Source organism: Clinocottus analis, unplaced genomic scaffold (genome assembly GCF_023055335.1).
Source record: "Clinocottus analis isolate CAN_PGR_092001 unplaced genomic scaffold, fCliAna1.0.p SCAF_28, whole genome shotgun sequence".
NCBI classification, from domain to species: Eukaryota; Metazoa; Chordata; class Actinopteri; order Perciformes; family Cottidae; genus Clinocottus; species Clinocottus analis.
Genome location: NW_027176020.1, coordinates 1776304 through 1786820, shown reverse-complemented (window position 1 = coordinate 1786820; position 10517 = coordinate 1776304). Strand labels below are relative to the sequence as shown.

General features: G+C 46.8%; 1 protein-coding gene across 2 annotated transcripts; it reads right to left on the bottom strand.

Moving 5' to 3' along the window:
• Nucleotides 1–75: 75 nt before the first annotated feature.
• exoc1 (exocyst complex component 1) lies at nt 76–9709 on the bottom strand. Of its 2 annotated transcripts, XM_068593105.1 has the most exons (20): nt 9656–9709; nt 8537–8668; nt 8317–8447; nt 8071–8230; nt 7824–7841; nt 7202–7389; nt 6873–7100; nt 6234–6366; nt 6028–6137; nt 4543–4692; nt 3776–3884; nt 3232–3276; nt 2774–2937; nt 2207–2320; nt 2032–2111; nt 1709–1937; nt 1316–1499; nt 1029–1228; nt 731–925; nt 76–542 (listed from the first exon to the last, which is right to left on the bottom strand). In XM_068593105.1, exons 2-20 carry the CDS (start codon nt 8658–8660, stop codon nt 390–392), a joined length of 2715 nt encoding a protein of 904 aa, XP_068449206.1. In that variant the 5' UTR covers nt 8661–8668; nt 9656–9709; the 3' UTR covers nt 76–389. The 2 variants fall into 2 exon arrangements, with proteins under 2 accessions (XP_068449206.1, XP_068449208.1); XM_068593107.1 differs by lacking the exon at nt 7824–7841.
• Between the last annotated feature and the right edge of the window lie 808 nt (nt 9710–10517).

Here is a 10517-nt window from a genome sequence, read left to right as displayed (position 1 = left end):
AAAAAAGTAACTATCTATATCTATCTCATTCTCTCCATCATAACAACACAATAACTACACATTTTGAACACATCCTTGAATGTATTGGCAGCAGCAAATTTATTATGTACATGTGGCATAAAGAAACAACAAAAATATAACAAACGATTAAGTATTCAGGGCGGATCTGTTAAAAAAAAAACAGCACACATACACAGTCACCTGCTGTCAAGTGTACAAATCCCTTTCATTAGAACACACGCAGACGCACACACACACACACACAGAGAGATGAAATGTTCATTGTCCAAAAAACAAAACAAAAAAACAGTACATAATAGTTAGTGAGTAGCTCGTATATCATGAGCAGAGAGTGAATCAATCTGGTAAAGTGCACAGCGGAGGGGAGACTAATGCGACTGAGCGATGCTGGAGAAGTACTCCAACATGTCCTGAATAGTGAACTCCATGGTGATGCCGGAGCCGGGGTAGCACCTGCCGATCAGGTCCTCAAAGTGCTTGTACTGGCGGATGAACTCGTCCTGCATGGAGTGCCACACCACCTAGTGGGAGCCAAAAAAAGAGCCTCAATAAAAAAAATGATTGGCTTGATTGGTTTAGTTTTTACCCTTTTTTTTAAGTAAATATACCAGAGATGCTAACAGAAAGCTAACACAAGAGCTGCTAACAGAAAGCTAACACAAGAGCTGCTGACAGAAAGCTAACACAATTAAAAATGAAATGTTCTTACCTGCAGCAGACTTTCCTCCTCACACAGATGTTTGTCCACCTTCTTGTAAAGGTTGTCGAGCCCCTTCTTCACCTCCTTGCCGGGGTACTCCTTGATGACTTTGCGCAGCTCTTGCTTGTTGAAGGCCAGCTGGTAGCTCACCTCCTCCTCGCGGACGCCCTGAGCCACGCGGGCCTCGACCCCTTCGAAGAAATGCTGCACGAGGGGCGAAAGGGGACGAGATAGCAGATCACTACACTGAACACAAACCCCGAGATGTAATGAAAAAAAGGGGGGCGCTTGGTCGCCGCCGACTCACGTTGAGTTTCTCCAGCGGCTGGCCCAGCGAGTTGATCACGTAGGACTGCAGGTGGTCCGTGTACTTGTGCTTGGCCTCCCGGCGCTCCGCGTCCAGGCAGGAGATCTTCAGACGCGACAGCGTGGAGAAGATGTGGTGGAAGTTCTCCATCATCACCACGTCGCGCGGCGTCTTCTGGCTCTCATTGGCGACCTTCTCCACTGGAGACAAACAACACAAAACAATGAATCAATAAGCTTGTTTGCGTTGTGAGGATCGTCCACGATGACCGGTTGAGGCCGCCTCACCGTTCATGAAGACGGCCCTGATCAGCTTGACGTAGGCTTTGTCCAGGTCCCCGCGGCGCTCGGCGTTGCGGAAGATGGTCTCGGCGAGCTCGGCGAACTCCTCGAACCCGGTGACGAAGAGGAGGATGCCGACTTTGCTCTTCTTGGAGATCTTCACTTCCTCCATCTGTCTGATCTGAGCCGACTGAGAGAGGAAAAAGACACAGAACGATATGTGTAAGAGACAGCTGGGGTTGTATAGAAGTCTATGCTTCATGTGTTAAAGCTGCATTCTCTCTCCTGACCACCAGGGGGCGACCCCTCTTGTTACGCCATAGGATTAATATTTTAGGGTGAACTTTTTCTCTCTTTTCAAATGATGGGGAGTTTGTTTTTTTTCGGGACTCTACCCACAATGCACTTGTCGAAGTTCCTCTTGACGGTGACCAGCACGTTCCCCAGAGTGGTGCTGAGGTACGAGGCCGGGTCCACGTTCTCCGCCGTCCACACGTGGTGACTCATCTTCACCAGCATGTAGAGCGAGTTGAAGCTGTCGATCTTGTCGCCCAGAGCGATGAGGCTGTTGAGCTCCGTCTCGATGCTCTGGAAGATCTTATTCATCATCAGCCGCACCAGGTCTTTCCTCCAGTCCCGGGAAAACAAAGTGAACGTTTCAAAAAAGGGGAAGGAAAGGTGGAAGATGCATAAAGGTAACACACGGGGGTCATTTGACTCACTCTGAGGACAGAGACTGTCTGTGCTCGGCCTGGGGGGGCATCCTGGACGGCGTGCCTCCGTCCGGCTCCTCTGTCTCCGGCTGTCGAGAAACAGAGAAAAGGTGACGCCGCCGTGATTTATGAACGCCATGAATGGGCTTTTTCAGGGCCGTCGGAGAGGTGGGGGGGGGGTCACCTGAGCGAGAGGCGGCAGGACGGCCGGGTGCTGCTGCAGCTTGAAGAACTTGCTGATGAAGTCTTGTTCGGCGAGACACAGCGGCTCCAGCTCACTGAGGACCTGCTCGAAGATCTGCACAGAGGAGCAACCGTGCAATGGTTTACATGACTTCTAACCGGATTTTCATGACGTTAAACCAAATTTCCATGACTTATAACCGCATTTCCATGATTTTAAACCAAATTTCCATGACTTTTAACCACTTTTCCATGACTAGGGAGCTAGCAGGGACAACTACTGAAGGTAGTAGCGTCTTCCAACTCAACTTTTAAGGGTCGTTCATCACGTAGAACACCTGTGCCTCAATTGTTTTTACGATATTGGCAGCACAATTGTTTTTGAATATGCAAATTCCATTGTTTCCCTTTTTTGCATCATACATTATCGAAGAAGTTCAACGTATGTCGTTATAACTACATCATAAAAGACTGTATTCTCTCCTAACTCGTAGCCACGATTGTGCCGTTTCCGTCGAGGCGCGGGACTTTTACAATTCAGTGAAAGAAAGGAAAAAAAAAAAAAGACCTTGTCGAACTTGGTCCGGTCGGCCACGTCCAGGTCGGAGGCGGACATGTTGCCCATGTCCAGCAGCGAGGACGACTGGGAGCGCCGGCTGTTGGAGCCCTGCACCGTCAGCTTGTTCAGGCTGGAGGTCGAGCCCGTCAGCTTCCCAGAGCTGCCGTGGAGGCCTAGCGCCGCGCGGCAGAGACACGGCGGTTAGAGGGTGAAGGGAGGGGGGTCAGAGGAACCTGGATATCCAAAAGCTTTCATCTCAGAACATGTGACCGTCTGGCACGAAGCCAAACCGAGGGTACGTGGCGAGGTAGTAGTGTGTGTGTGTGTGTGTGTGTGTGTGTGTGTGTAAAAGGTTTCCCTTTTAGCGCGGGCTGTGTGGGAGCTGTGTGGGGGCGTTGAGTGGCGAGCGGCGGCGGCGGCGGTAATTGACTGGTGGAATAGCTCGTTCAGAAGAAGGTCGTACTTACTCTCCGTTTCCTGTTTGAGTGCACTCTCTTTCCGAGGAAGCGTGGCTGCAGCCAGTTAGCGAGGCGGGCACCGGAGACAGAGACAGGTTAGAGCTCAGAACATGCGGCATGTTAGACGGACAGTTACACACACACACAATAAATATATACACACACACACACGCTGACGTGCACAAAGCATTCTGGGAAAACAATATGTTTGTGTTTTGTTTGATTCGAAGCTGACACAGAATGCAGGAAGCAGAGTTTCTACAGTTCTGCAAACAAAACTCTTCAGATGTGAAGGTCATAAAGGTCATCAAAAAGGCCAAAGAGGAGGCGGGGCTTAAGCGTCTTACAAGCGCACATTAGTTGGGAGAGAAATATGCCTTTTGGTGAGGAAAATACCGTCACTTTCTTATTTATAAAACATTAAAAATACAGAATCAACTCGACGTTGCCGTAAAGAAACAGATGAAGAAACGAGGAGGGAGGAGAAGACAAAGTCGTTACTTGAAGTCCTGAAACACTTAAAAGGACGAAGGCGCTCCGCCTCGCCGCTCACCGAACTTCCCCTTGGCCTCCTTGCTCGTCCCCGCCATCTTTATCTTGGCGACCTCGAAGAAGTCTTTGATCTCTCGCTCGTAGAGTCGGCTCATGTAGTCGACGTAGGTCTGACAGGAAGAAAGAGGAAACAAAAGGTTTCCTTTGGATCGAAAACTTCACATCTGGAGTATCGAAGGAATAATTCAACGTTTTTAAACTTCTGCATTTTTGACACTGACTGACTATGAATCTTAAGATTGACATGAGATCCAAACCCATTATTGATTATATTTATAATTGACAATTCTTTCCAGCCATCGAGCGTATTTACTTCTCATTTATGAGAGAAGAATCAAACCTCTCATCTAATATGAATATATGTGTATGTAAAAAAAAAAAAATCATACAAATAAGGAAAAAAATATATTAAAAATATATTTATGTACATAATAAAATAAAAACAAATATATATATATATATATATACAAACATAATTTAAAAATGTTTTAAAAAAAGAAAATACAAAAAAAATATATATACATATATAATAAAATATGTAAAAGAAATCATACAAATGGTAATAAAAGAATATATATATATGATAAAAATATAATACAATTTTAAAAAGTATGTATATAAAATTAAAAAATTAAAAAGATACAATTAATTACAAAATTGAAAAAAATATATAAAAATATAAATGCAAAAAGAATAAAAAGAAAAAAAGGATGCTAATAAATGGAAATGATTAGAATAATAAATGGTAAGGGTTCCAGAAGCGCTCACCCTGGACAGGCCCTCGTACTTCTCCCGGTGGGTGTTCTTCAGCCACTCCATCAGCTTGGCGTAGCGCAGCAGGTCGCGGTGCAGCGGGCTGTGCTTAGGGAGGCTGAGGTCAGACGTGTGCTGAGACAACGTGGAGCTCTGGTCATGACCCTGGAGGGGGAGGGGGGGCGGGGGGGGAGAGAGAGAGAGAGAGAGAGAGAGAGAGAGAGAGAGGGAGAGAGATGAAGTACAGACTGGACCGAGCGTTGGAGTCTCATTCCATCTCTCGATGCCACAAGCAGCTCAACACACCAGTTCACTGGTCACTAACTAACCCACTGGTCACTAACTAACCCACTGGTCACTAACTAACCCACTGGTCACTAACTAACCCCTGGACGTTGCATTAAAAAGACCACAAAAAACAAAACAAATGTTTTGCGTAAACAACAACAACTTGTCTCTCCTCACCACAGAGCTGCTGGTCTCCAGCGACATGCAGAGCAGACACACAAGGTCATGACCATTATTTTATGTTCATGAGACAAAGCCCAGTTAGCGCGCGCACACACACACACACACACACACACACACACACACACACACACACACACACACACACACAGTAAAGAAAAGGAGGCCCTCAGCTGTGCAGACTGCTGATGAAGGAGTGAGGAAGATGAGGGATGTTAAGAGGTTAGGAACACGCCCCATGCACCATGTGAAGAGGCACGAGGAAGGACGGAGGTGAGGGGAGAGTTGGAGGGAGGTGAGAGGTCAGAGGTCAAACACTAGCAGGGTGGGGAGGGGGTGAGGAGTGAGGGGGTGAGGAGTGAGGGGGTGAGGAGTGAGGGGGTGAGGAGTGAGGGTACTCACTGGAAGCGACAGACAGGAGGACCTATAGAACTGAGGGATGGTCATTTTGAAGTGACTGAAGTGGTTGAACTGACACAGAGAGAGAGAGAGGAGGGGGATTCAGAGAGAGCACAACACAGAGAGTCAAGGACACGAGGAAGGAGGAAACAAGAGAGGAAGAAGGAAACGACATGAGGAGAGGAAGAGAGCTGGACAGGAAGTCTGTGACGGGGGGAGGAGCAGGGAGAAGAGGAGAGGAAGAGGAGGAGGAGACTCTCCAGCGCAGCAGATTCTCAAAGACAAGTTGTGACGACACAAAAAGGTTTGAAATCCGCTGAAAAGAACAAAGAAAAAACTTGCTGCTCGACTTCGAAGAAACCTCGTAAAAAGTCACGATTTCCCCCAAACGCCTGCTGCACATGAAACACTTTAAGGTGCTTTAAGGATCACGCGGCTCCTCCTGGTCTCATATTAACACGAATGCAACCGTGTGTGAGCAGCATTTTACATCCGTAGCAACTACATGGAATATAAATATTGAACATCCTCATACTCGTTTTTAGTTGCTTTCTGGAGCTACTCAACGCTCCAGCGACAGGAAATCTGTAAAAAGGATTCCTTCCTCCGCGTCGCGGCTCTCGCTGCCGTTACCTGGTGGACGAACACGTTGTTGAGGTGGTTGGTGAGCCGGCGGGCGAAGGTGTCCCTCAGCTCGGCGAACAGGAGCTGCTGCTGCGTCACGGCCGCCAGCTTCTCGTGGCCTCGGGGGAGGAAGGAAACACAACGTCGCGTTAAAAAAAAAAAAAAATGCAGCAAGAATGCGGTCGACGGACGAGGAGCGGCGCGTGAAAACCGACCGGGTCGCAGCGCCACGTTCATGCACTGGGAGAGCGCTTCGGAGGCGTTGATGCAGGCCTCGATGCCTTTCGGGGAGGTCAGGTCTCCCTCCTGCAGGGCCCTGACGTGGCCCTTTGACAGGTCCATGTAGTTCTACACCAGGGGGGAGAAATGAAAACATTTAGTACGAGCGGCTCGTTGGAGCCACCAGACTCCATTCACAAAAACGCTGATTTTACGTTGCGACGACGCGGGAGCTTCCGGTCCGCCGCTGCCTCCTTCGGTTCGTTAGCTTGTTAGCTCGTGTCGTTGAGTTGCTGTCGGGTTTCAACGGGGTTTAGTTGTGATTCCACAAAGTCGCACAATGAACACAACCAAGGCAGCGGTCGAACCAGCTGCTCCTGTTCTGTAAGGCTAAAATGAGTGTTTTTGTCAATGGAGTTTGGTGGCTTTGATGAGAGCAAAGCTAACGGCTTCTGTTCTGTGAATATTGCAAATAAAGCGTTCATATGAACTGATGTCGAATATTTTAGATGTAAAATAGAACATCACTATTTCTCCAAACCCCTTCTGTAGTAACACACAGACGGTGGAGGAAACCCCCCCTCACACAACCACACTTCAAAACATCCGAACTATCCCAAAAAGGAGCCGCTGACCACCAGGAACTGGATCTCGTCCAGCAGCTTGACGTTGTTGGTGCTGCTGATCTGGATGAGGCGGTTGCTCTGCGAGATCTGGTCCATCTGCTCCTTGACGCTCTGCAGCATTTCCTCGTAGCTGCTCAGCTTCCCCTCGATGGTGTCCACCTCGCCCAGCGCCTCGTCCAGCAGCTGCATCAGGATGTTCACCTGCTTCTCCGACGCCATGATGGACTGGATGTTGGCCTTGGAAGCGACGAGAAAGAAAAATAAACAATGAAGAAGAAGAAGAAGAGGAAGTCGTGCTCCGTCCTCTCCGTCCGTCCTCGCCCTCCTCTCCTCCTCACCCCGTCTAGGACCTGCAGCTCTCTGGACAGCTGCTCGGCGAAGGCCTCCGCGTTGGAGACGGCGTACTCGCACATCTCCATCATGCCCTCGATGTCCTGCTCCTCGCGGGCGCTCAGCTCCTGGTAGTCGTCCAGAGCGTCCTCGTCCACGCCCGCCGCGCTCTGGCTCTCGTCGCTCGGCACGGACTCTGAAACCCACGGAGAGAGACGCTGAGGACGAGACACATGCTGGTGTCCGGCAACACATCAGACAAGAATACGCTCGGTGATGGAGAATAAAAACTCTTAAAACAAGATGGAAGACGTGTACCTGCAGTGTGGAAGAGCGACTATCAGCTAAATGCACTTTTTACGTTCTTTCTTGATAAAAAACAATACTTTAAATCAAATAAAAGTATGAAAACGTACCTAAATAAGACACAATATGAGCTTTACATGAACGCACACGTCAGTGAACTAAAAGGTGGAATGGACACGTGACAAAAGAAGGTAAAAACATGAGCTAGATGTGTGTTATGATGACTGAAAAACATGAATCATGCCCGTCTGTGTCGGATAATTCACACAGAAGGTGAGTCTCTAAATGGGAATGGAGAGACGGGGGAAGTTAAGTCCTACCAACCTTCCGCTTTAGGAAGTTCTGGCCAGAGAAAGTGAAGGTAAGAGAGAAGAGAAGCAAGAAGTTTAACACAGAAAAGCCAAACTGAGACACAAAGAAGAGGCCGAATACTGTTTCTTTTCTTCTTTAAACATGCTATTAATAAAGAAATTAAACCACAAAAGAGATTCTCACTCATTTTGAACACCTCAAGCATGGCCAACACACACATAAACCCACACACACACACACACACACAGAGTTTCCTCACCTTCCAGCAGCTGAGAACTGACATTCACAAACTCCACCTTCTTCCTCAGGTAGCGCTGGTTCAGCTTCCAGATGCAGGAGATGAAGGAGTTCTTCTCGGCCGCGCTGCTGGCCACCCAGCGGTACACCTTCTCAAAGTGGAGGTCGAACTCAGGGTTTTCCTGCCGGAAAAAAAGGAGAGCGTGTGTGTGAGCGCCGGGCGAGGGGTTACCGGGCGGGAAACCGGGGAAAACCCGAGTTCGCCCACCTTGCTCGCGTCCTTGGCGTCTACTTCCGTCAGATCCCGGAGCTCCCACGTCTGCTGCCGCTTGTAGAAATCCCCTTTGTCGGATTTCTTCACCTTCACCACTTTGACTTGGACGGGCCTCTCTGTGGTAACTGGAGGAACAACGACAAACAACATGAATCTTCAGAAATATGACCCTCTTTTTATCGTGAATAGTCACTCCGACTTGTTTAAATCTCACCCGTCGCACACAGGAAGCAGTTCTTCTTCTTCTTTCCCGCCTTGCAGACGTTGACGATGCCGAGGAGACGCTCGTCGTTGGGCGTGAAGATGTCCCTCTGGAGAGCGTGCTTGATGGCCGTCATGGCGGATGCTGCCACACAGAACGCATCAGGGGTTTATTATCGGGACGGTGACGCTCGCCTTCAGTTTGATCAACGCGGCGTTTAGTCGTAACGGTGCTTACGTAACGGTATCAAGACAAAGCTGAAGGAAATATCACTTATATTGCAGAGCGAGCCTCAGTGTGTTTGCACCTCTCACTGAAAGCGAGAGAGACGTTTTAAAGCCTCACAGCAGCGTCTGAAACTCACTCTAAGATATACAGCTGCAGAAAGATGGAGATTTCACTGCTTTGTTCCAACATCTAGACCCCATTGGACTAGGTCCAGCTCAAAAACACTATACAAAGACTATTTAAATACAGACTAGCTCATCCCAGAGAGGCTGGAGATGAATTAAAACACAGTTTCACATTTATTCTATTTGTGAAAATGCAAAACGAGAGGAAGATGTCACAGTTTTTTGTACATGGAGTCCACATTGGACCAGTCTAGGTATAGTGGTTTTGATTCTGGACCTGGTCCACGGTGGTCTAGATGTTGGGGGAAAGCAGTGAAAACTCCCATTTTTGCATTTTCACGAAGAGAATTAAGTTTTCACAAACATGAAACCATGTTTAATTAATCTGTAGCCTCTCTGGGATAATCTAGCCCACTTTCTAACAGTCTAGGTGGAGTGTTTTTCTTAAAGGAGACCTGGTTCCATGACGTCTGGACGTAAAGAAGGAGAAAAAGCAGAGAAATGTTCCCTTTTTATGTAGTTTTACAAACGTGAAGGAGTCACGAAGCACCCGGAGGACTTTCCCCCAAATAAAAACACACTGTTGTCCTCTATGACTGTTAGCTAGCTAGCTCCTGCTAGCTTAAAGAGAGAGAGCTAAGCTACTTCCGGTTTAGCATCCATGACGCAGAGCAGTTAACAAGCGAAATAATCTCCTGTGACTTTCATCACCGGAGTGTCCGTTATCTGTATTTATTATACTCAGATTGAACACCATGAATTGACGAGCATCGCCTACCTTGTTTCTTTCTGCCCGAGCAGCCCGCTCACTTCCGGGTTCGGCCGTCACGTGACAGCGGAAGCGTCAACATCCGGCCCACAGAGGCAGTAAAACCAACATGGCGGTAATAACACGTTTATTATTCTTTGTTTCAGAAATGTGAAGAAACAGTTGTAGGTAATGAAACTGTCTCTTATATTCTGAACTTATAAAATGGGATTTTTTTTTGGGCCTCAAAGTTCAGATAAAATAACTTTGAAATAATTTATAAGGTTTATCTAATTACAGAAATTAATTTATTATTCATTATAAAATAATAATACATACATAATGAATGAATAAATTTTATATATATATATATATATATATATATATATATATATATATATATATATATATATATATATATATATATATATATATATATAATGATATGTAACACCTATAAAGTAGAATAATTACCACATTCATCATTGAAAAAGGGTACAGATAAAGCACAGATTTACACAACGTTTTAGAATTTGCATCACTAATAACTTATGTGTTTTGTGAGCATTTATTTACACCTCCTCAATTAATAAATACTGGACTTTTCGAGGAGTTGATAATGGATGTTAAGTGAGTTTTGGAGGTGAAGCCGTGCGTTGCTTCTGTCAATGCCGTGTTGCGGCCACCAGGGAGCGATGTTAACCTACATCACAGGTCTCACTGCTGTTTTTTTTTTGTTGTTTCTCTTGTTGTGTTGTGTTCTAACTGTTATTAGTTTTGTGTCCCTGTTTCCCCGCAACAATAAAGGTGATTAACAAGCTGAGGTAAAAGCCCGCAGAGGCCTTTTGGAGCCTGAATGTCACCACAGAGAGCCGGAAGATGAAATAAATGA